We start from the raw sequence: 25,221 nt of genomic DNA on the forward strand, positions 1-25,221 counted from the left end.
CTCCATGGGGTAGGTCGGTAATAACACGACTATCATGCAGGGACTGGAGTCGACCGTGGGTGCGGTATAAAACTACAATGCAGTCCGCTGTTCGTTGTCTCTTCATCCGCATTCGCTTCGGACTACCTTCGCTCAAGGAAACCGGTTGTGGCAAAGATGGCTCCTGTGCTTTCATTCATCGTTGGCTCGCTGTTGGCTGTTAGGGCTTTCGCCGAGCCGTTTGAGAAGCTCTTCGAAGTTCCAGAGGGTGGGTTGTATGCCGTAACAAGTTTGGATCTGTGCTAACGATCAACAGGATGGAAGCTTCAAGGCCCGGCATCTGATGCACACACGCTCAAGCTCCAGATCGCGCTCACGCAAGGCGATACCGCGGGTTTCGAGCAGACCGTCATGGACATCTCCACCCCGTCCAACCCGAAGTACGGCCAGCACTACGAGTCGCACGAGGAGATGAAGCGCATGCTTATGCCCAGCGAGGAGACTGTTTCTTCCGTCTCTTCGTGGCTCAAGTCTGCCGGTATCGAGAAGTTCGAGACCGATGCCGACTGGGTGACCTTCAGGACCACCGTCGGTGTTGCCAACGAGCTCCTCGGAACAAAGTTCTCTTGGTTCATTAGCGAGGAGAGCACACCCCGCAAGGTTCTCCGCACCCTTGAGTACTCTGTGCCTGACGAGATTGCCGACCACATCAACCTCGTTCAGCCGACCACTCGCTTCGCCGCCATCCGTGCGAACCACGAGACTGAGCGTGAGATCTTCGGTATCCAGCTCGCTTCTTCCCCCAACATCACTGTCAACTGTGATGCTTCTATCACTCCCCAGTGCCTGAAGCAGTTGTACAAGATCGACTACACTCCCGACCCCAAGAGCGGCAGCAAGGCAGCTTTCGCTTCCTACCTCGAGGAGTACGCTCGCTACAGCGACCTCGCCCTCTTCGAGAAGAACGTCCTTCCCGAGGCCGTTGGCCAGAACTTCTCCGTCGTCCAGTTCAACGGTGGTCTGAACGACCAGAACTCCAGCGACGACAGTGGCGAGGCCAACTTGGACTTGCAGTACATGCTCGGTCTTGCCCAGCCCCTGCCCGTCACCGAGTACAGCACCGGCGGCCGTGGCCCCTGGGTCGCTGATCTCGACCAGCCCGATGAGGCCGACAGCGCCAACGAGCCCTACCTCGAGTTCCTCCAGAGCGTGCTCAAGCTCAAGCAGAAGGACCTTCCCCAGGTCATCTCCACCTCCTACGGCGAGAACGAGCAGAGCGTACCCAAGTCATACGCCCTCAGCGTCTGCAACCTCTTCGCCCAGCTCGGTAGCCGTGGTGTTTCCGTCATCTTCTCCTCCGGCGACTCTGGTACCGGCTCAGCCTGCCTTTCCAACGACGGCAAGAACACGACCAAGTTCCAGCCCCAGGTAAGTTTTGACTGTACGAAGTGTATGTGAGACATATACTGATTTCGTACCCCAACAGTATCCCGCTGCATGCCCCTTCGTCACCTCCGTTGGATCTACTCGCTACCTCAACGAGACTGCTACTTTCTTCTCCTCCGGCGGTTTCTCTGACTACTGGAAGCGTCCCTCGTACCAGGACGATGCCGTAAAGGCTTACTTCCACCAGCTCGGCCAGAAGAACAAGCCCTACTTCAACCGTCACGGACGTGGATTCCCTGACGTCTCCGCCCAGGGTTTCGGTAAGTAACATCCCTTACACGAACTGCATGTAAGACAAAGACTAATACACATTCCCAGGTTACCGCGTCTACGACAAAGGCTCTCTCAAGGGCTACCAAGGAACTTCCTGCTCGGCCCCCGCCTTCGGTGGCATCGTCGCTCTCCTCAACGACGCTCGCCTTCGCGCCAAGAAGCCCGCTATTGGTTTCTTGAACCCCCTGCTGTACTCCAACCCTGATGCGCTCAACGACATCGTTCTTGGTGGTAGCACCGGATGCGATGGCCATGCCCGCTTCAACGGCAAGCCCAACGGCAGCCCGGTTATTCCGTATGCTAGCTGGAACGCTACTGCGGGATGGGACCCGGTCTCTGGTCTTGGCACACCCAACTTCCCGAAGCTGCTCAAGGCTGCTATGCCTGCTCGGTATAAGGCTTAGATGAGCGGATGGAGAATCTGAAAGCAGTTCCTATAAATATAGACTAGGATAAACTACAATTGAAGTATTGAGAAACAACGACATGGAATCGTGAAACCTGGAACGATGCAAGCCCCGAGTGGACTGGTAATGTGAGCTACTCGCCCTGTCATGATGAGGGACATCACCGAACCCTTCAATGCAGGGTCGTGGCTTACCTCATTCTTTTTGCTACTCTGCGATGAACCCTGAAATCTGCAGGGTCGTTCGTTCATCGTATTGGTGTTCTCGTCGTAGAAGCACGTGCAAGGCTGGTGAGGGCAGGCGTGGTTACATAAGCGGGGCACGAGCCATCTCAGCCGCTGGATGACGTAGAAGCTTCGAGAAACATCGCGAAGCTTCACGCGTCTTCGTGACAAACCTCGAAGCATCAACAATCGTCGCGCGTCGTCCACACTGTTCCAGCATCGTCCTCTATCTTACGGGATCTGCATTGCTCATCAACGCGCACGCAATCGGCTGCTGCCTGTGACGCCTCCATAATGGCTATAAATCCATGTCTTCCTGCTCTCCAAGAGCCCATCATCAATTCGAAAGACAGCCACATCTACAGATCTACTATCTACAGCTACTCTTGAGCTTCACTACTCTACACTATTCTCTTCATCGACCAGCAAGCTTCGCACCTCGAACAAAGTACCCCAGCAATGGCGTTCATCCTCACTCCACGAATGGCACCCGCCTACGAGGCACAGCAGTGCAACCCCTTCGGCTTCTGCGCCCCGGTATCACGACCCGCCCACGGCTATCTCGTCTCTCGTCCTCAGCCTCGCCGCCCACAATACTCGCCCTACAACAACTTCTTCAGCCAGGTCGATGAGCTCCTGAGCGAGATCGACCGCGAGGCACAACGCGAGGCTCAGCGCAAGGCGCAGATCGAGGCCCACCGAGAGGCACTACGCGAAGCTTACCGCCAGCGACAGCTGCAGCGCAAGCGCGCACTTCGAGCCGACTTCCAAGTCAACCAGATCGAGCAGGGATGGCAGGTGGATGGAGACATCCAGGGCTTCGAACAGGACAACATCAACATTGAGGTTATCGATGAGCATACACTGAAGATCGCTGGCAACACCCAGTGGCAGTCGGAGAAGTCGCAAGCTCAGCCACAGCTACCTCAGATCGAAGCCCAGCCCATACCTGCCGCTAGCATTGAGCAGCCCACCGCTACACACTCCGAGCCAGAAGTCGAGAGCACCACTGAGACGGAGGCACCTACAACTCGCGCCGCTACACCCGACAGCGATACCTCATCGCATAAGTCATACCAGCCCACCGTCGAAGACGACTTCGAAGACCTCGCCGCCGACTTCCCTTCTTCGCGACCATCATCTCCCACCGAGCCCCGCGAACCCAAGGGCAAGGAGAAGGCCGTCGATGAGCCCAAGAACACCGAGACCGCTGTTGTAGCCAAGCCACAGCCCGAGGTACCGGTCCAGCAACCCCAACCCCAAGAGCAGCCCCAACAAGAACGCGTCCACGGATCTTTCGAGCGCACTTTCAGGTTCCCTGAACGCATCGATGTCGCCAATGTAGGCGCTAGCTTCAAGGACGGTGCGCTCAAGGTGACTGTGCCTAGGGCGCAGGTGATGCAGGTTAGGAGGATTGCTATCTTATAGGTGCAGGTTGGAGCACAAGTGAGGAGGAGTAATGGCAGAAGAGGGCATAGTCGCAAGGCATGAAGATATGGACAGCATATGCATGGACTGGAATAGGAACGGTTTTGTAAGATATTTGCACACGGTGCTTAGACATCGGTTATGAATCAATGATTGTTTAATTCAAACTTCTCATCACATCTCTCATCCTTCTTCTGTTGTACACTCACGCTGCTCACTTCATACGACACCACACTTCCCTCTGCATCCTCTCCACCCATAGTTGCACTGTCCTACAGCATCAAAGCAACAATTCCCAATGCAGCAACTACAACACCACCGGCCTCGCCGGCGCTGATAGCAACAGCTGCGCCCGTTGATGTCGCGTCAGTCGACTTCGCTTCAGTAGCGGTGGTCTTCGCCTCCGTCTTTGTGGCCTCGGATGACATGGAGGATGCCATTGATGAGGCGGCGGATGAGAGGGCGGATGATGCGGAGGCGACAGGGTTGCTGGGGTTGGGGTGTTAGTATGTTACAGTATGGTCAAGTTATGAGGTAGGAGGATGGTAGTGTATGTATGGGGAGTTACTTACGTTTCCGCTGCGAGCGCGAAGCCGGCGAGGGCGGGGAGGATGAAGGTTGAGAAACGCATGGTGTTGAGTGGTGTTGGATGTTTTTGAAGTCGTGGTTTTGCGGGTCTGGCTGTAACTTCTCGGAGCCGGTATGTTTACAGGTGAACAAGAAAGAGAAACCTACATGTACAGCTCAGTCACGGCTTTATGTACCCTACACTTGTCCTCGTCACATTGCACGAAACCCCTGAGTTTGCGTGACACATCATCCCAATCACGAAACGGTGATACCGCACACGACCACTAGCATTTGGTGCGCATTCCCCTTGCTGTGCCTGATCATGGCATTATGGTGGCTGATAGGTACGTATCGAGGTACCAATTCCTGTAGCCGTTTTGGTGGAGCTCACGAAGTGGTACAAAAGGTAATATCATGGGTAAAGTATATGAATTCGCAAGCTTTGTGGCGGGTGATACCATTGAGCCGGGTGTAAATGGATTTGTCCTACAAGGTGCGGATGGTATACGCGTTTTGGGGGTTTGGTGCGAGTGAAGCACCTCAAAGCCGAGTAGTCTGATTGCGACGAAACAGTTGCTTAATTATCTGCTATATGTTTCAGGGTGTTGCTTCGCTGGACCTTCCGCTCAAGCCTGAAGTTCTTTGCGTAAGTAAACTTTGGTCGTGAAGATTGCTTGATCATGTCGAAGTCCACGTGTATGAGATTTCTTGTTCCAGGCTCGAACATGGTATTCTACATCATTAAATTCGTTACAAGATAAGATAGCGTACGCACATCTCGAGGATTTTGATGGAAGGGGGACCGCAACGAAGGCCTCGTAATCTTGATTGTCTGACGCTAGGCAAGGCTGTGCTAGCGTAGATCTGGACTAGCGCCGGTGATCTCTCGCTCCAGGGCTCTTTCGCTATCCGACAGGAGCTCCTGCTATCTCTCTCTACCTTTTCTCTTCTACAACAACCAACGCAGCTCCCCGCTGTGTACATCGAGGGGCTTACTGAGATGATGTTTAAACTGCGTTTTCATACGAGGTCTTCAGCTCGCTACGTCGATCGAAGGGGCTTACAGGCCTGATCAGCAACGCGCGTCTGCACAATCGGGTCTTAGCTCGTCACTGGTCCTGGCATTGCAGCAACCTCGCGTTGAACTACTAGGTTTGGATGACTGAGCGAGCGATGCGCCGCCAGCCATGTCGCCTAGATTCTGCCTGTCAGCGTTACAACATGTTCTCTTATTCACGCATTCTACCAGACAGTAGTTCTTTCGCGTGGCATCTACAAATGTTTGGCTATGGCAAATCTGCTTATCTATCCACATGAACTCACAGGGCGCAGCGTTCGCCTGCTCACTATAGAGCCTGACGAGCTATCGGCCCCGCTGCGATGCAAACTATCGGAAACTTGTCTGGACACGACTCCGATCACTTACAACGCTCTATTATACTGCTGGGGGGCAAATTATTCCCCCGTCTCGATAACTTGTAACTTGCATCCCCTCTTAGTAACATCAAACCTCCATTCCGCCTTACATGAGTACCGCCGCAGGAGAACTCAAGCACCTCTTTGGGTTGATGCAATATGCATTGACCAGTCCAACATCTCAGAACGGACGTCTCAGGTCCGCATGATGGACAACATTTACACTGAAGCAGAATGCGTGGTCGTGTGGTTGGGAGACGCAGGAGCGACAGATGAGCTGGCACTGAATTTGCTGAAAGCTGTCCATGCGCATTGCGCAAACCCTGAAAACACTCTGGATCTGTCGGCTGAAGAAGTCGCCTTTCACTGGGATGCATCGTTATCTAAAGTGACACAGCAGCATTTTGATGCATTGGCTGCATTTCTCCTGCGGCCATGGTTTAGTCGTATGTGGATGTACGTATCACATAAGCTTTTTGGAACCTGTGTATGATATCAAGTCCATATTGACATCTCGGCAGTATTCAAGAGGTTTTGCTCGCACGCCAGGTGTCAATCTGGTGTGGGCCAACTACGGCAAATGAAGATTTTCCAGTCCTTGAAGCGATCGCGCGATGGTCAGACATGACAAATTGTGTTCACAAAACCCTAGCTGCTGTAAGGGCCATCGAGGACGTCCACGTGCGCCGGTCAGCGAGTTTTAAGCTGCTATGCGCGAGTGTGCTATTCTCGATCAAAAAGGCACGAGACAAGGCGGAGATTGGTACCCTGAAGCTTCTCATAAGAACCCGCTGGTTCGATGCGACGGATCGGCGAGACAAGGTCTTTGCGCTTGTTGGCCTCACAAGCGACATCAATCAGAGCTTTGTGGACTACTCCAAAAGTTACGAAGACCTGATGAGGGACCTGAACCTCATGCTTCTGGAAGGCAGGATCAAGCCTACCTGGGGTAATGTGTTAGATGTGTTGTCATTGATTACACGTGAAGAGGACGACGAAATCGCAGAGCCAAGCTGGGTGGTAGATGTTTTCAAGCCGCAGAACTTCGAGGGCTCGTACACGCCTGTTATGGGTGGATACCCCTCTAAAGAGCCGCACATTCAACGCAAGCCAGAGCTTCGCTTTCCTGAGGAGTATGGGCCGGAGGTAAGCTGCACCCCAAAAACAAGCTTGTCTATGTACTAAGCAGTTCACTAGTGTCTCCGTATTCGCGGTACTGTTTTCGATACGATCGCTCACACGGCTCCGTTTCCGACGTTCTTGCGCGAAGGCGGGTCACAACCAGTCGGAACCTACGACCTACAAAACATATCTGCTTATCGCGACTGGCTCCTGCGCGTGGATGCAATACTAGAAACGCAACGAACAGACACCACTGATGCCGACAGCATGTACCGACCTACTGGCGAGTCCCATGACGATGCGTTCTGGCGAACCCTATGCTGCAATCGCACATCCACGTACGGACTCAAGACTCCCACTGATGGAAGCAGCTATCATGCGTTTCTCACCAATCTCATCATTCTAGAAGCGAGCCCCGAGTTCGTTAGGATTAAGCGCTGGATCCTTGGCGTCGCTACAGCGTCATCTCCAACCATGGCATACTACTTCCGGGGCAGGAATTGGTTCTTGCGATACGCTTTACCGCTCGCTGTTCCTCTCTTTGCTATTTGTTTCAACGTTGCTTGGAGTAAGGCCTGGGAATCCTGGCAAGACCATCTGCATATCAAGCAAAGAGACTTTCAGACTTGCCATATGGCATGGATGTGGGGGCGACAGTTTGCCATCACCGAACAGGGGTTGATTGGGTTGGTGCCGGTTGCAGCCAGGGTAGGGGATAGTGTTGGTTTCTTCGCAGGGTGCAGAGTTCCGTATGCGTTGAGAAGACGTGGTGAGGGGTACGTTCTCATCGGTGATTCGTATCTGCATGGAGTTATGGATGGCGAGGGGGAGAAGTTTGAGACCGAGATGCTGAAGATAATGTGAGATGGCATTCGCTTTGAGGGCGCAAGTTGGGAGATTCACGATGACGAATGTAGTGCAGAAACGCTCGAAATGTGATTACATTACATTAGATTGCTAGATTATGTATGAGATACTGTGTTTCAGTGTGTGATAGGATGTTGAAAAGGGAAGATGAAGCTCGAAGGAGCTGTCAACGTTTGAGGTAAGTTGGTTAGACCTCAGAGCATACATGCCACTCCCAGCCTGTCTTCGTACAGCAGTCGATGCGATCGAAGTCCTTGGCAGAGACACTTCCAGCACCGGTAGTATCGAAAGTAATTTCCTGGCCTTCGTGGACGTTGGTGGATCCCCACTGAGCGAAGACGACGTTCTTGCCGGCACCCTCAACAGAGATGGTGCGTCTGTTATCAATTTGGCCTACAGTGTCGAAGACCTTAGTGGTGAGAACACCAGGCTTAGCCTCGTCGAACATGGCCGTAACGTGGAAGCGCTCATGACCCCACATAATAGTACCCGCAAACCAGGAGAAGTGGATCTTGCGAGCGCCAATATCGCCATCAACACGGTAGAACATACCGTGTCTCCAGCCTCCGTAGATGTAGAATTGCTCTGCGAAAGCATTGAACACGTAATCTCCCACTGTGATGACACCCCCGGTAGTGATGCCGATCTGCGTGGATGAGGTTTGGAAGATCTTGACAGCGAAAGGCAGGTTGAGGGTGAAGTATTCGTTGAAGTAGGGGCGGTCTGCGGGGCCGGGTACCATGGGCACGCCCTCTGATGGGTCGCCACCAGCGATCCTAGTGTAAGAAGGGGCTGTTGGTCTGGGTGCGGGAACGTTGCAGGTGCTTTGGACGACAACGATGGTCTGGAAGTCCTTTGTCTCGGTCGCAAATGAGGTCGCGGCAGTAGTAGTGATGGTTTGAGTGGTTGTGGCGGTGCCGGTGGCGACCTGAGAGCAAGCTGCTGAGATCTTGCTGGTGGGCCAAGCTGCGATGGAAGCCGGTGCTGCGAGGTCACGCTTCTCAACGGCCCTGTTGAGCTCTGCTGCCATGGTGTCGTTGAGCTTTGGGATGCTTGGGTCATCATCGTGAGAGAGGGTCTTGACGGCCACGATTGCGATCTCGTAAGGGTCGACAACGACGTCATTGGTCACTTCGGTGCTGTTATCCGCACGTCTGGCGTGTCTTCCATTGAACTTGGCGGCAGTAACGATGGCGACTCCAGAGGTGGAGGTGCTTGTCACAGTCCTTGTGATTGTAGCAGTCTGTGGAGCTGGTGTGATGGTAGCGATGGCGGTTGAAGTTGTAGTCGGCTGGGAGTAGCCGATGTAGCTGCTGCAGAATTCCTCGCCGCTGGACTTGAGGTAAGAAACGTCGCTGGGACAGACAGGTACACCATCGTCGCTCTCATCAGTGAAACCAAAGCTGTACTGGATAGTGTAGTGGTCGTCGCCGCGGTATTGTCCATCATTCGTAGCAAAGGAAGCATCCCACTCCTGAGTGTACATGGAGCAGTATTGGCCCTGAGAGACGCCGTTCTTGAGCAAAATGTAGGTGTTGAAGTAGCGGCACAACTGTGGCTTACCATCGGCAGGTGGGTGTTCAGTTGCCCATTTGTTCTGCTCCTTGCAGGCAGCTGCACAGAGCTTGGCATCGAATGCGGGCTGGACGAAGAGCTTGTAACCCATGTAGGAGCCTTGCTTGTTGCAGTCGAGAGGAGAGTTGATTGCACTGTTCTTGAGCTCGACCTGCTTGTAGCCCTCAGCAGACTGTGTTGTGAGAGACGAGTAGCCGTTGCTTCCAGCGATGGCGACTTCAAACTGTTCTCGCCACTGGCCGTTGTTGTTGGCAGTGTCGGTGTAGACTGGTCCGCCCCAGAATGAGCACTTGATGTTGGCAACAGCTTCGGGGTCTCGGCAGTCAGGTCCTGGGTTTGCCGAAGGGTCGCGCTCAACATAGATGTTGAAACCGAGACACCCATCCTTGGAGTTACACTCAGATGCGCAGTGAGAGGGGTCGTAGGTCTCGACTACCTTGTAGCCAAGGTACCCGTAGGCACTGCTGGCACCTTGCAAGTTGGTGAAGGTGTTGAAGTACCCAGAGGGTGTGGAAGCATCCTTGGCTACAGATGCAATCTTGGTATCGGCGCGGAACTTGCTGGCAGATGACAGGTCGAAGCCATAAGTGTTGGGGTTGCTGGGCTCAGGGTCGCAGGCCCCACGCCTCAGATGCTTCTTGATCTCCGGTACGGCCAAAGGCTCAGACACAGGCTTGACATCGAGAGGATCAGCGACGACCTCGGAGACGACATCCGCAATAGCCTCAGTTACTTCGAAAGGAACTGCTTGTTCCTTCAAGCCGGGAATAATGTTGATTACTGGGTCTATCTCTAGTTAGTATGATACCAGTCTTTCATCGGAAGAGCTCATACCAGGCGTAGCATCAACTCCAGCGAAGTCGATGTCTTGAGCTCCTACCACGGCGAAGGCCGCAACGGCAGAAAAAACGTATGAGTACCTCATTATTAAAGATAGTGGGTTGCTCGAGCGTAAAGAGTGACTGAGCGGGTGAGTGAATGAGTGAAGAGGCTGCTGCTGCTGCTGCTGACTATACTTCCTGTGCCTTTATGGATCTTTATATATTCATGATGAGGCCTTGCAAGAGTTCGTCCTGACTACGATCCAAACAAGTTTACGCCATGGAGGGCGGAGTCGCCGCAGCTGAAGCATGCAAACATCATGGCTTTCTCGAGGCGTAGCTGAGTGAACCGAGCAAGATCGTGCCACATATCGAAATAGGCTGCTTGAGTACCACAAGAAGGTAAGTCCTGACGAGCCACTTGACTCGTTCAGTCCCAACCTAGCGTAGTTTTGGTGGTTCTCAAGCCACACGTCGAGAAACATACCACTCCTGCTGCCGACGTTGAGGGGCGCCCTTGAGTTTTCGATCTAGCCCTGCAACTTGCAGAGCCTCGCAGTCCAGAACATGCACGTGGGATGCCGTGCGCGCTGCTGGCTCGTGGGGGATGTGAGGATAGAAGCTTGCGTACGAGCGAAACCCGCAATGCCCCTGGCGCGGGACCTCGGGAGGCACTAGCGTCGTCTTGGCACATCGTCTTGGCACATCGTACCTGGGCAGCAATTCTCGTCGAAGCCGAACATCAAAACAATACTCGCAAAGAACAAAGGCTTCTCCGTCTACAGCGACAGACAACCGGTCGTCCCTTGCAATTGACGCCTTTCAGTCGACAACGTCTAACAACTACATTTGAGGCACTAGTATGGGCGACATGCATTCATTTAGGGCGCAACTCCGTGAAGGTGCAGCTAACTCAACACTCAATCATGAAGTCTGCTTTAGCTTCAACAGAAGCAATGGTACTATTTCGAATCCGACAACTTTAGCTCTTGGCGTGATCTCCACGTACCCAAATCGATATCCGGCGGCGGCTCGCTAACGATCGTGGAAATTTGCCCCTGCCTCAAGGTTCCGTAGCTTGCGCAGGGTTCGGAAGTTCCTCCATCTCCTTACCTTCCCACCCAGCAACCCGTCAACAAACCTGGGGAGTCGCTCTACTGCCCTGCTCTTTACTCTGGATATCATTGCGACCTTGGAAATACCTTCTCGCCCATACGAACTTTCAGAAGGTTCCGGTGGTCCCGCTGCGCTCGTCTGGAGCAAACTTGCCCACCCACGCGCGATCAAGACCACCTGGGCAGCCAGTCCGAAGTGAGCAGCTGTGTGAAAGCGACGCTTGCTCATCATATACTGTTCGCGCTTCTTTCAGGCCACCGTCTGATATCTGGGCGTTGTTCGATCGTTCGTCGCGATTCGCATCAAGACCGGCACGCCCATAGCATCCTCCCGCGGTCGGCCGGCGACAAGACGAAAAGGCTGGTCGCCCTAAGTAGCCTACGAAGACCTCGCCTCGCATTGCATCGATCATATATGGCCTTTTCCAAAGTGTCATCCGTGTGTCCTGTTTCGGCGATCCTCGAGTGAAACGGCGCGCTAGAGCTAAAACTCCGGCCCGAGCACATCATAGCTGTTACAGAGATTCTGAAACTACTCATCAAAGGCAGGGCGATACTAAGAAAGCCATCAGCGCTTCGCATGTTCTGCATCAGGCCATTGAATGCGCATTGTGGCGGAGATGTCAACGTCTCGCCACAAGCTCACACTTTGACTGAATCGTCACGGATAACGGCACCACTAGCAAGCATGCGCAGTATGCTCGAGGTCGCTACAATCTTCTCTTCAAACTCGACACCGAGCACAGGGACCCTCCTACTATCGGAGCATTTGCAGAGGCAATTGGCGAACTCAAAATCTACAGACTCACTGCACGCGCTCAGACGACCTCTGGTAGCGCAAACGCATGATATGAAAGAGCTTTCTCACTATTGAATGCCGGCGGTTTATCAAAATTACGTGGGGTAAATCCCAATAAACGTCAGCTTGTTTGTACACTAGTTGATAGTCGCTGTACTGTAAAGGAGGTACTGTTCACCCAGGGAATGTCATTTTACGTTTGGCTGTGGGCGGGTGATCAGCCTAAGCGTACAACGCCAGTCCTGTGCACCGGAACCAAACTTTCGTAAGACCAGGATTGGCCTGAGGCACGTCGCACACCAACGCAACTGGATTACACATGTGGAAATAGGTCGGTAGCACAAAGTTTTGCGATTCCAACAACTGACCTCACGCAGGCGATCGACGCGATAGCAGCGCATCAAGAGCTCGACACCTTCATGGAGGGAGGTGCAGTGTTGCAATCTCTCCCAGGATTCTGGCATCACTTGCCACGCGTCGCATTCAAGCGCGTCCACAGGAGCAACCTGTATACGACCTCCGCGGACTGAAGCTTCGTGTTTCGCGACGAATCCTCCGTCATACCTGCGCGCTGCAGCATCCCACTCCACGCTTGTGCACCCAACACTTGAATTTTGACAAGCATCTTTGCGCAACTATCGCTTTGACATTGATTAATATCTTCTCCTGAAGCCGCTACTAGGGGGCGAGGCACGCGTCTGGATAGTACTATGGAGCGACCAACGTTTCGAACGACCTGTCAAAACATTGGCCGTGCCTGACTACTGGCTCCACGCTTGGCAACGCTCGAACTTCAATGCACACCAGCTTCGCAGGAATCGCATTCATTCTTCTCAAACCGACAGTGAGGCTATTGACGCGTGGTGAGATGGCATTCCTGTGTCACGGATGGCTCCCAGCAGAACACACATTGCCTACTGCTGCACCACGTCGAGTCCAGTAGCGCTCGGAAGGGATGATTCATCTTGACGACGAAGACAACCCTCATCACTTTTGAGTTGCTGTGGCGCGTAGTCAGACGACCCTCGTGATGTTTCTCGGTTCTAGCTCCATCGTGCTTTGACTCTTCAATCTCGCTACAACCGGCACACCAGTCGGAACGCACATCCCGCTAATGCATCAGCGCTTCCTGGCCTGGCGCGGTGCATGGATCCCAACTCCAACAACAGGCTCGTGCTGATCCAAGCAGACAACGTTCAGCCCAGGAGGACGGAACCATGATCTCTCTCAGGTGGGCACGGGAGCACGGGTCGCACAGGCGAATATGAAAATCGGGAGTGCCCACCTTACTCCTCCCATTTCAGTGATCAGATATAATGGCTTTCGAAAAGCACGTCGTTTCCTACAAACAGAGATCATCTCTTGCCATTGTGCTTTCACCTCCCATTCCTTTGAGGCCCTTCTCTTCTATCACTGCTGTTAGTCACCCATACGCTATGTTCGACCACGACAAAGAGAAAGACTCCGGTCTGCCTTTCCATGAGCCTTCCACAGCACCGCCCTCGGAAGACCGAAGAAAGCATCACTTCCTGCGGACCGAGGCCACAGCCTTCCTGGGAGAGCTTATTGGCACCTTCATGTTCCTTTCCTTGGCCTTCACTGGTACTCAGATCGCACTGAATGCTGCCGGCACCAACGACTTGACCGCAAGCTCGAATCCCATACCGGATGTGGGAAAGCTCTTGTACATCGCCTTCGCCTTCGGTATCTCTCTCGCCATCAACGTCGCCATCTTCGCCGACATCAGTGGCGGTAAATTCAACCCAGCAGTAAGTTTAGCCACGCAGTCTGTGTTCGTATGACCCCGGCACTTGGGTAACACCATATGCAATATCGGGAACACATACAGCCATCATACACGTGCAGTGTAACAGAAGTTAACCTACTTCTCCACAGGTTACTGCCGCCTTATGGCTCACACGAAAGATCCACTGGCACCGCGCACTCCAAACTATCATAGCGCAAATGATCGCCGCGATAGCCGCAGCAGGCTTCGTCTCCGGTCTTTTGCCTGGCGAACTCACCATCGACACCAAGCTTGACGCATCGATCTCCGTAACACGAGGTCTATTCCTGGAAGCTTTCGTCACAGCGCAACTCGTCCTCAGCATCCTCATGCTAGAAGCCGGGTCAGCGAAACCAATGTACATCGGAATGTCGCTTTTCATCGCCGAGATATGCAGTGTCTACTTCACCGGTGGCAGCTTGAACCCAGCACGCAGTTTCGGTCCCGCGGTTGTCGTTGGTTTTACTAGCTACCACTGGATATACTGGCTAGGGCCGATGTTGGGCGCAGCGGTAGCGAGCGGGGCTTATGCACTCATCAATTTCGTACGGCGGGAGCAGATATAACATATCGCAGCAGGACGACGTAATGAACAAACTTTCTTTCTCTTTGTTGGCTGGTACAGCAGTTCTGGGGCCGATGCAAGTCATCGGGTTTTGAGTCCCACGGGTGGGACGGACTTTGTGGGCGCAGCTTGCTCTCTCCTTTGTCACTTGACTTCTTGGACTATTCTCTAGCCGACGTGACGGCTCTGGTATCTTTTTCTTAATTAATATGACATTCTTTTACCTTCTAAAATCGCCGCGATGCAATTCTACACATGGTGAAGTGGAGAATACCTTGAAGAAATCTTGATGGAATGGCTACATACGGTGAAGTAGAAAATACCTTGAAGATATCTTGATGGAATGGTAGCAAAGTCCGACACTGCTCGCTCACTCTTAAGCTCATTCCATGGGTACCCATCACTTGGGGAAAGTATATGTACTATGTTCTCAGTTTCAAGTAGCTCTCTCTACCCACAAGATATACAACCACCTACTCCAGTTGCTTTGAAATACTACTCATACTGCGTCTATTTCAGCCCGTTGTGACCTCATTAGCTTTGAACTACAATCGCTCAAAGTTACAGACGCGGACACCATATTATGGAGAATATAACGATGAACCAACAGCGCTCACCATTTTTACGTCTACCTGGGGAGCTACGGAACGCCGTGTACGCATATATCTTTGGCACCAACGACATAGTAGTCGTTCGGCGACATGTACTAAGCATCCATCCACATCAACCCACCATCGGTCAGTGTATCCATGTCCTTGGGATCTGTCGCCAAATCCGGGCCGAAGCCACACCATTTCTCTATTCCAAATCCAGGATATCAGTAGACGAGGTTGCGGATCTGAAAGGGCTCGCCACTCTCTCTGGTCATGAAGCCATAGTGCATATCATCATCCCTTGGAGAACGGCTTGGACGTTGGTGTTGATGAACAACAGATCTTCCGGACTTGCGGATTTGGGGTCACAGCGCAATGCTATGTTTCATTCGTTCAAGGGGCTTAGGAAGGTGTCTATTACGCCCCAGTACCACCAGGTCGGTTCGGGGGACGTGTTTCTGGCTATACGAGAGCCATTCAATGATCATGAGCTGGAAGTTGTTTGGTGGCAGGGGTCGACACACTGAGATGGGTACGAGTGTGATTGAAGTGTAAGAATGAAGTATCGTGAGTGATGAGCGGAGCTATACGACAAGTTGTATTGTATTCCAATGACCAAACGCTATCTGATCTCGCTGTCACTCACCTTCACCTGGTCAGTTGGTCAAAGCGCGTATGTGGTGCCTTATCCGCTCTAGCGTGTTGAAGACCTTCCTGTTCATACTCACCACCAAGTCCCCTGCCACATTGCTCACAGTACTCCCATTCACTATACTCAGCCATCAAGGACAATGGATCGCGAGGCCATGTAAGTAATACCTTACGATCATGAGCCTGTGACTTTTGTAGCGGCGTCACTGACAGAACTGCCAGCACTGCCGCCAACCAGTTGAGGTCCCCTCTCCTCCGGCTTCCAGGCGAGATCCGAAATCGCATATACGGCTACGCGTTCTTCGGGGAGAACCATACCGAAAACGCCCTTCTCAAGACATGCAAACAGATCGAGCACGAAGCGAAGCCAATCTACTACTCTCACATCACCCTCTCATTGTACGACTTTCGGAAGATAAGGCACCTGGTGAATAGAACAACGCCAGAATTACTCGCTAGAGTGGAGTCAATTCGCACAAACGCCAAGAACATGAAGTGGATAATTTGCTTCACCGCGCCTACGGGCTGTGTCGACGATTGCATGATGTACGCAAGTTATCTAACAGGCTTGAGGTACTGGCATCTATACGGATCTATTGGCTCAGGGTGGGAGACACGAGTGAGGGGTGGAATTGGAACGTTAATGGGTCGCGATGTTGAGGTCACGTTCGATCCAAAGCCCGTGATACAGAGGAGGTGTCTAGGGCGCAAGTCGCGTTCTTCGACATGAAGGTGTCGTACTTAGGCAGCTTGGTGAAGCATCATAGCCCGAAACGGCGGAGTGAATGCGGAAGGCAGGTGAGATAGCCACGTGCACTAGTGCGACCTTGTACCATAGGTAACAACCACCCGGTCACACTTGATAATCTCTTTCTCTTTCCCACTCCAGTTACAGCAAACAAACTCTCCGACTGATCTCGTTACTGAGCAAGCTCATTCGTGAAGCGACAATGGATTTCGACAGCATGTAAGAGACAGCGACAGTGGAATGTCGACTGCAAACTGACAAATTACAACAGCACCGCTGCGAACCAGCGCAACTCACCTCTTCTGCGCCTCCCCGCCGAGCTACGAAACAAAATATACCTCTATGTATTCGATGATAATGACATACATCTCGTTCATTACCGCCGCGACCTTCGACTCCCTCCCGGCTCGCCTTACCCGATGAGCTTAGCGCAGAGCTGCACTCAGTGCCGCTATGAAGCCCTTCCTTTTTTCTGGCAAAGCACCATATTTCACCTGAGGTACCCCAATATGAGTAGCCTCGTGCTCAATACGAGCCAGAGCTTGCGCGACAAGATTAAGGTCGTTCGTCTTGATTATAGCGTTGCTTTTAATTTTCACATGGACGCGCGTGGTTATGAGGGGGCGTTCGCTGGGGTAAAGAAATTCGTGTGGGGATACGACAGGCTCTCAAACAGATATGCAGATAAGGAATGGATGAAGAAGATGAAGGAGACGTTTGGAGAGGACGCTGAACTTATTGATCCAAACGGCAAAGGCTATGTAGCGGAGGACTGAGCATCGAAACGCAAGAAAGATCTCCGTTAGGTTCATTGTAGATATTATAGAGGTGCGTCCAGAGTAAAGGGACTTCTCATAAAGCAGACTCTACATCAACAGTATACGTCCTATCATGATAAATCCTCTTATCGTTCATCGGCGCCGTGCTCTTATCCGACGCGCCATCGTGTATCCTCTCCCAGGCATCCTGATCGCGTCCATGATGCACAGCCGACAAGCTGAAGCCATGATCCGAGGGGCCGTGGTAGCTGTCTCCACCCCTTTGTCGGCGCGAGCGACCGCCGGCCGTGATGGTCGTTGCCACGCGATGCTTGCTGTTCGGGTCGGTGCTGTTGTCGCGTTCGTTCTGGAAGTAGTGGCGTAGGGCTGGGAGCGAGGATGCGAAACATCCGATGCCTGTTTCGACGTTCGAGCAGAGGACGATGTGGGCGACCCAGAAGGGGAGGTTGGTCTGAGACTCGAATTTGTTGACGAAGGGGATGCGTATCATGGTGATGATTGAGGCGCTGGTGTTGTTAGTGACCGTCCGTACTGCTTTGATGACTGAGAGCTTACAGGGAGGCGAATGATAGCAAGCCGAACGCTTGGAGTTTCGACTGTCTCTTCATCTGCGTGTTCCACAAGATGATAGCCGGAACGACAACTAGGGCCATATCGGTCAAGATGGTTGATACGGTCGCAGTGTGCGCGATGATGAGGAATGTCTCCGCAGAAGCGCATTCTCCGTCGCCACTCATGATCAACGTTGGAGTCCCTGTAGATATTAGTCAGTCTTGTTCGACCTGTACATTGCAAACCGGGTCTACTCACACAAAGCCCGCACCGGCTGGCAGTAAGCCAACGTCCCAACAAAGGTAACGAGGAAAGACGCCCATGTGACAGCGAGGAGAACCCAAACGGTGATTCGCATAGGCTTCTTGATCGATGCAATTCGCCTGATGGTGATGCACACGGAGGACTTGACAGTAGCAAGTGCAACGACGTACACCAAGATCCAAATGAGGTAGTACTTGATGGCTTCCGACTGCTGCCATGCATTCAGATCTTCGTTCATTCTTCCTAGGCCAGCGAGGCAGCCGTAGATTGCAAGACCTGTCACAGGGATGTATGCGATCTGTGGGGTCATGTCAGTACAGCCCTGGTCACAAACTCCTAGTAATAACATACCGTGCCAACAACCATGAACGCATCTTCCAAGCCGAATATCCTTTTCTTGATTCGAATGTAAGTTCGCAACGCTACGGTGACAATAGAAAGAGCGAAGAAGATGGACGAGATGACGATGATTGCAAGAGGTAGACCATCCGGTGCGATCAGCCTCGCGGTTGGATCGACATCGTTCATGGGCGTCGCCATTGTGGATTTAAGACGAATAAGGATAGCAATGCCTCAGAACGAGCATGTGCCTGCATCTCGAAGAACCTGCCATTACTTTATACGACTCCGCCGACATTGACCGCACCAGCTCATACCCAGTTGAAGTGGATCATAACAAATAACCACCAAGACCTTCGACTCAGTCTGACGCACCCGTTCCTATTTCGCGCCGTTACCATCCTCACATTTCCCTGCCCGGAACCGGTTGTGACAGCCGCGAAATCGACTCGCTGCAGGGTCTGGTGCGTCATCTTCGCACCGTGCCCACGTGTAGCGGGAGGAAACATGCAGCCGCTGCGACCAAGACGACGAAAATCCTGCTAGAAAGGAGAGCTATGCGTGCTATGTAAGTAATCTGACACGTTTTGTATCCATACAGCGACGCCATGGCGATGGTACCGAAAAACTAGCGGAGCGATCTCCCGCGCCGGCGATCCTGATACCGGGTCTAGATGGTGGCTAGTGACCGCTAGTCGTGTCTCGAGACGGGAACCTGACTTTCCAGGTCGAATCGAGAGGTTGAAGAGCAGGTGAACCGAGGGGAAGGTCCGGACTTTTGGCGCTGGGTCAGATCGTGGGTTCGGGGCGAGGAGTTACTGCGATGGAGAGCCGCTTCATGGACGGAAGAAACCGAACTAATGCGCTATTCTCTTCCTTAGTACATCAAATAATGTTTTCATGATTCAAAGGTGTTACATAATCCTCAAGATGCGGGAGTGCAAGCCCAACCGCCCATGAGTACTGTAACTGTTCACTTCACAATGGATGGAAAGCTTTGAGATCATAGTCGTAGATTGTGTCTTGCGATCACCTACTTGTGCGCGTGCTCATCTTCGTTTGCTTCTTTGTTGTATGTGAAGTGATGCATCTGAGTATCGCTAGTCTCGGACAGAGTCCAACCACGTATTCCCAGGATACGAAAGCTGGAACGCATTCATTCCATACCGAATCGCAAGGCTGATGTGTTCATCCTTGCTTGGTAGCCCGCCTAGCTTTACGAACGTCATCTTCTGGATATCTGTACTCAACTTCGATATTCATGGCGGAGACAGAGTCTAGTAGATAGGCCTTTCCATCATCCGCAAAACTGTAGCGGTCAAACTGCACATATAGCTTCCGTAGCATCGGAAAGCTTTCCAAGTCGCATTCTGCTAGGTCAGGTCCCGCGTCAAGCAACACTAACGCTGTACCTTCGTCGATAACGAGGGACGTAATGCGAGCGCAGTTTGACTGACCCATGTAAGACTCGAACTCGGGTATGCTATGGAAATCTGTAACGTTGAAGATGCATGCGCTCCAAAAAATGGATGTAGCATCGTGGCGGACTTGCTGGCAGGTCGCGAGCAGGTGAATATGGGTGTTACTCTTGATTTTGGGATGATAGGAAGAGAATCCATCCCAACGTCTGACGATCATTTCCGAACCGAAGAAGACATACTCGTAGATGCGGTTGCGAATCTCTCCAGGAAGACGCAAGAGAGGCGAGTTGAGCTGGTTGCTGCGCGTGCTGACGTTGTTAGTAAAGATACATCCACGGGTCTTGCCTACTTACATCTCATTGGCGTCGCTGGGCGCGGATAGGCTCGCAAAGTCCTTCACGTCGGTGGCCATGTTGCGCTTGTAGAGGCTGGTCGCCGCCGTCGTGATGTTGAGGTGAGTCGACTGCGTGGTGTGAGAACAGAGGTGAGAGGAGTAAACAAAGTATCCCATCAAACACTCCTTTGGTACTAGCTCGACGCTAGCCACCACGAACGCAGCAGGTGCCTCTCACCACTGCAGAAAGAGGCGATGGAGCTGTTGACATATTACTGGTAGACTCGTCTCAGTCTATGAGAAGGGCAGCGCCGTATGTAAGAGTCATGGTGTACGAAGTGAGTGAATGGTCACATCACAGCACCAAACCAACAGCAACAACAACATACAAATATAACGTTCATTGATATGGAGAATCCGTAATCGTACTCCGCTAATGCTACATCCCATCCCATCGCTGAACATAATAGTAACAAATCAATCTTGTTGAACATTCTATTACAACGTATAATGTTGCCGCAGCGCCGTGAGCATGGAAAGTGGTATCGTGAAAAGAGCAAAGAAGCCAGTTACGCCGAAGGTAGATTGTCGTTCAGATGAAGCCTTTTGAACGCCAGGAAACCCGATGATAGGAAGAAGAACATGGAAGAGGGGATGTTGTACGCGTGTGTGAGAGGTGTTATTGCGGAAGCGACTGATGACAGCCATGCGACTCCTGCCCCGCATCCAACTTCTCACCCGTCCGCATACTAGTAGGAACAGAAGCGTCTTTCTCAGCATTCGAAGCCACTTGCCGGGACTGCGATTGCGATTGCGAAACCTGATTCGAAATCGCACTCCCATCAGCAGAAGCCGAGCGCTGCGACCCGTCTTCCTGAACATAAGCAATAGGACCCCAAATGCGCCAGTGAAGCAGTATAATATGCGTAACCCGATTAGCGAGATCAGTCAATTTCGCCGTCTCAGGATGTAAATGCGCAAAAGCAAACGTATCGGCGATGTTAGGTCGAGACAGTGATGGAAGAGGCGGCATGGAAGGAGATATAGAGACGAGGGCGTTGAAGAGTTCGATGGGCGAGGATGTGCTGTGGCGGTCGACGTTGGCGAGGATCTGGGGGAGGAGCGATGCTTCGAGGCGGGATGCGTGCCAGGAAGATCTGCGCACGAACAGAGTGCGGAGGTGTTGGTTAGCTTCGGCCATGTGGTCGAAGCTGCAGGAGGGGGTTTGGCCGGCGAGGTGCGAGGCCTGGCGGAGGATTTCTAGGGAGAGGGCTTCCGAGTTTAGCATCCATTGTTGGGGGCCATGGCCGACGGCTTCGCCCATGATGGCGGAGAGTGCGGTGCGGAGTTGTTGGCCGATGGCAAGGGTCATGGAGCCTTGGTAGCCTAGCTGCCTGGCGAGTTGTGTGTACATCTCCATGCAGACTTCGAACATGACAAGATCGTCAACCTCGGCTTTGAGTGATGCTAGGCGATCATGGTCTAAGAAGAAGGTATCAGGGAAGTCACTCCGTCCGTCTCGGCCAAATGTGATCGCTGTGACTGCGCGAGTGAAGACCTCTAGCTCGAAACATGGGCCGGCTCGGGGTCGTGGCGAGCACTGAGGACCGAACTCATCGACAGCGTCTGTGAACCAGGTTTGTGCCGTGTTGATGTTGACTCTTGCCCTTCCGTGGACAAGTCTGTCGAGATGGTAGTGCTTCTCAAAGTTGACGCTGTCCTCGATCAGAAGCGTCTTCAGGTTCCTAATCTGGTGGTTCGCAACGTCCTACATGGGTTAGCTTGAGCACACATCGATAGGATGTAACAACTTACGAGTTTCATGGCCTCTAGAATGCCGAACAGCTTCCTCAGACCTTCTACGATCTTTTCGAGGTTGCGGTCCGCCTCACCCAGTCTTGTGCAAGTAACCATCTCATCGACCAGGATATCGCGCATCGGCGCGCAGTGCTCTTTGAGTAATTGCGCCATCCACTCCGACAAGCGGCCCAGATCACATACTCCTCGCTCGATAGCTTGCATCAGCATGGGAACGTCGAGATGCTCGTCCACTCTGGAATGATCGCGATCGGGAACCAGGCTCTTGAGTACATCGCGGACGTTCTGGAACAAGATCGGTATCCGCCGTTGCGCATATGGTGTGAAAGCTTCGACTTGGATCGGTGACAGGGGTGGTGTGCCGTGGAACATGCGGTTGTATAGTACCAGTTCTGCGATCAACGCTCCCCAGTACTTGTCTGCTACCCTCTCCTTCTCTTGGCCTTTGACGCCATCGACGTTCGGTCTGAAGCTTAGGTCTCTGTCGAAGTTGACGTCATGCCGTAACTTGATGTTGGTGATGATGCTCTGGATGTCTAGCTCGCTCAGCGACTGCTTGGTGACTGGCGGTAGATCTAATGCTTCGAGGAAGTTCTCTGCCAACTCCTCGCCAGACTGTTCTACCCCCGTCTCTCCAGGCATCATAACTCGTAGATATCCTGCGAGCTCTTCTGGGATGGTGGAGTGATAAAGTGATAGTGTTCGTGCTGGACTTCCATCTCTTGATCTAACCTCGACAACCGCATGCCGTGGTCCTGACGCAGTCTCTTCCATCTGTCCATCCAAGCACGTCGTAGAGCTGTGCCATGACGTGGAAGCGCTTCTGTCGTCGACATCCATGGCCGACCGTGAAGCAAAGCCAGGTCCGAAAGAGGAAGCCGTGTTGACAGGCTTGGTCGGCTGGGAACGCATCTCCTTCCGCCGACGGATGCTCCCGCAGTTCTGCTGCATGGTGGGCCGGGTTCTCATAAGATGACGTAGGTAGGGTGTACGACGGCGGTTGAAAGCGGGAAGGTGTCGAGCGCGCGAGTGTGCGTAATGGCGACGATGAAGCCTGGGGAAGCGAAGGCTCAAGAAAAGCGCATGGGGTTGCTACAAGCGCCAACTACCACTCGTTAGCTTACAAACTATCCAAGACAGAGCGGTTTGTAAGACACAAGCCAGAAACGTGTTCATAGGCTGTTTGACGCAGCGACGGGTGGCCGCTGGAACGAACGAGATAGCTCCCGAGTCAGACAAGCACGAAGACGCGGGATCGTGCTTAGCAAGTCGTACCTTTTTGCATGTGCCCTCGTTGGATACCAGATCAATAGGATCTCTTGTATGCCAGTCGAGGCTTATCTCATAGCAAGCAGGACAGAGTGGTCATTCGCGATGATGACAAAAACAGAAGAGTGACGATGCGAAGCGTGAAGAGACGGCTTCGTAGGAAAACCACTTTGCTGCAAAAGCAAAGTGCAACAGCGCGGAACGAGCGAAAAAACAGAGAGACAGACAGGAAGGGGTACTACTGGATGGAGTAGTAGGTAAGGCGTGCGAGTGCTGCAAGGTGACGCTGCGGAAATCAAACAACGTTTGTGTCGTTGTGGGTGGTTGTGCAAGGTCGGAGGCTGAGGTTAGGTGCGAGCGGGTGCCCTTGCATTCTTGTTTAAAAGACGGGCACAGACCTGTGACTACGTCGTGGATTATGCTCTGACCATATCTTAAATGTGCAATCCAATACTTTGGGACGTGGGAGGCGATCGCCACAGAACGACCGACGGCGTTAGGGCGTTCCGTAGGGGACCTCGGGCGTGTCTGGTGGGCGTGAAGCTGCAACGCGTGTCATCCCAGCGGCGACTGCACACCGCTAGTCAGCAGCGACAGCAATTAACAGACCTCAGACGGTAAACGCGGAGCCGCAGTAGCGCTGTCTCGCTCGCCAGACACGGTATCCGACGATGTCGTGAGGGAGCAGAATGCAGCAGATGTGCAGGCCCAGCACGCCGAGACCGCGTGCAGCCACCCGTGATTGGCTGCAGCACCGGGGAGCGCATCACGGCCGCCTCACTTATTGAAAGTAGGGCGAGCATTTGGCATCCGCGCTGCTATCCGGGGGATGAAAAGAAAATCCGGTCCCAGTCCTGTGTCGCTGTCCTCGACGCGACTGACCCAGTCTGACCGGACGCTGCATGCGCAGACATCCATGGACCAGACGCGTCGCACGTCGTGTACAGCTTCTAGACATCTTACGGTGGGTCGACGTCAGGGCGAGTCACCGACGTCAGTCGTGTTCCTGGCCCCTTCGATGCCATCATGAGTCGTCCACAAGTGCGATCGTCGGACGTCCTGGCGTGCGGGCGCGGGATCCAAAGGCGACTGAAACGCAACCGCTTCATCTAGCAGCCTTGCCGCTCCGACAAACTGCCGAGTGCCCAAGGACCGACTCGTTCAGAAGACCTGTCCGGTTCGTGTGTCGCAGATCGTGATGGGCAAAAGCAGAGCAGCCTCTCATGGTATGACAGATAAGCGACGGCTGGTGACGGGCGGACAACCGAGGGGCTGCTAGTAAGGAGGGCCCTGGGTGTGGAGAGGGCTGGTCGTATATCACATTCGCGGGTGTGAGGCGATCTATACCGCGTGCAGCGAGTCTGGGTGGGACCAAGAGCATCTAGAAAAACGGGAGCATGGAGGGCCCCATTTATCTATAATATAGTAGGGCTGGAGACGCCGGTGTGGTTCTGAGGCAGAACCGCGCCTGCTGCTGCGCTTAGGAAGTCGCGATGTCACACGATGCACTCTCGTTGGGTCGGACTAATTATCCACCTCGCCCGGCGCACGCTGAGTGGTTGTCGCTCTAATTGTCCAAGGCCTTGAACATGTTCGCAGACGTCCTCCGCCCGTCGTGTGGTGTTTTGTTGATAATGCAGGTCCCGACGTAAGCGCAGGGAAGGCTCGTTGGTATTGTAGTGTCCTGGAAGATCATTTCGCCATCGTCAGGCACCACTCCAAAGTGCCGAACAGCCATCATGCCTCACTTCGACTCTACATCCCGGTCCAGTCACGTCGACACGTAAACCTCGCAAACCCCGCGTTGCGTTGCGATTATGAAGGGAAAAGTTTCTCAACAGCGACAACGTGTCGTCTTGCGTCAGCTTCACTACGACAGCTCAGTGATTAGAAACGACGAAGCAAGCCACTTCATGGGGTATTCATGGGATATCCACGGACATGTTCCTCGTTGTGAGGGTGTTCTTGCTCATCTTTGAAGAGTTTTCAGTTTGACAAAACATGTCAAAACTAGGTGTATTGCGATCATCCCGTCCCCAATGGACAACTCCAATAACGAG

The 25,221-nt window shown here is 53.0% G+C and overlaps 7 protein-coding genes across 7 annotated transcripts; 4 read left to right on the forward strand and 3 right to left on the reverse strand.

Moving 5' to 3' along the window:
• Window positions 1-156: 156 nt before the first annotated feature.
• Window positions 157-2,102, forward strand: SED2 (Tripeptidyl-peptidase sed2; the record flags this gene model as incomplete). The annotated part of the gene is made up of 4 exons (XM_049370249.1): window positions 157-247; window positions 296-1,407; window positions 1,466-1,685; window positions 1,744-2,102. The coding sequence occupies 4 exons, from the start codon at window positions 157-159 to the stop codon at window positions 2,100-2,102; spliced, it is 1,782 nt and encodes a 593-aa protein (XP_049217996.1).
• A 710-nt stretch (window positions 2,103-2,812) lies between these two features.
• On the forward strand, window positions 2,813-3,757 carry J4E78_009661 (uncharacterized protein; the record flags this gene model as incomplete). Its single annotated transcript, XM_049370250.1, has 1 exon — window positions 2,813-3,757. The coding sequence occupies one exon, from the start codon at window positions 2,813-2,815 to the stop codon at window positions 3,755-3,757; it is 945 nt and encodes a 314-aa protein (XP_049217997.1).
• A 2,610-nt stretch (window positions 3,758-6,367) lies between these two features.
• Window positions 6,368-7,729, forward strand: J4E78_009662 (uncharacterized protein; the record flags this gene model as incomplete). The annotated part of the gene is made up of 2 exons (XM_049370251.1): window positions 6,368-6,889; window positions 6,941-7,729. The coding sequence occupies 2 exons, from the start codon at window positions 6,368-6,370 to the stop codon at window positions 7,727-7,729; spliced, it is 1,311 nt and encodes a 436-aa protein (XP_049217998.1).
• A 190-nt stretch (window positions 7,730-7,919) lies between these two features.
• Window positions 7,920-10,232, reverse strand: J4E78_009663 (uncharacterized protein; the record flags this gene model as incomplete). Its single annotated transcript, XM_049370252.1, has 2 exons — window positions 7,920-10,093; window positions 10,142-10,232. The coding sequence occupies 2 exons, from the start codon at window positions 10,230-10,232 to the stop codon at window positions 7,920-7,922; spliced, it is 2,265 nt and encodes a 754-aa protein (XP_049217999.1).
• Window positions 10,233-13,478: 3,246 nt separating this feature from the next.
• J4E78_009664 (uncharacterized protein) lies at window positions 13,479-14,394 on the forward strand (the record flags this gene model as incomplete). The annotated part of the gene is made up of 2 exons (XM_049370253.1): window positions 13,479-13,811; window positions 13,939-14,394. 2 exons carry the CDS (start codon window positions 13,479-13,481, stop codon window positions 14,392-14,394), a joined length of 789 nt encoding a protein of 262 aa, XP_049218000.1.
• A 2,843-nt stretch (window positions 14,395-17,237) lies between these two features.
• On the reverse strand, window positions 17,238-18,520 carry J4E78_009665 (uncharacterized protein; the record flags this gene model as incomplete). The annotated part of the gene is made up of 4 exons (XM_049370254.1): window positions 17,238-17,670; window positions 17,720-17,918; window positions 17,975-18,278; window positions 18,332-18,520. 4 exons carry the CDS (start codon window positions 18,518-18,520, stop codon window positions 17,238-17,240), a joined length of 1,125 nt encoding a protein of 374 aa, XP_049218001.1.
• A 2,233-nt stretch (window positions 18,521-20,753) lies between these two features.
• On the reverse strand, window positions 20,754-22,843 carry J4E78_009666 (uncharacterized protein; the record flags this gene model as incomplete). Its single annotated transcript, XM_049370255.1, has 2 exons — window positions 20,754-21,842; window positions 21,890-22,843. 2 exons carry the CDS (start codon window positions 22,841-22,843, stop codon window positions 20,754-20,756), a joined length of 2,043 nt encoding a protein of 680 aa, XP_049218002.1.
• Between the last annotated feature and the right edge of the window lie 2,378 nt (window positions 22,844-25,221).

This window comes from Alternaria triticimaculans (genome assembly GCF_023758025.1).
Source record: "Alternaria triticimaculans strain BMP 0046 chromosome Unknown scaffold_22, whole genome shotgun sequence".
Taxonomy (NCBI): domain Eukaryota; kingdom Fungi; phylum Ascomycota; class Dothideomycetes; order Pleosporales; family Pleosporaceae; genus Alternaria; species Alternaria triticimaculans.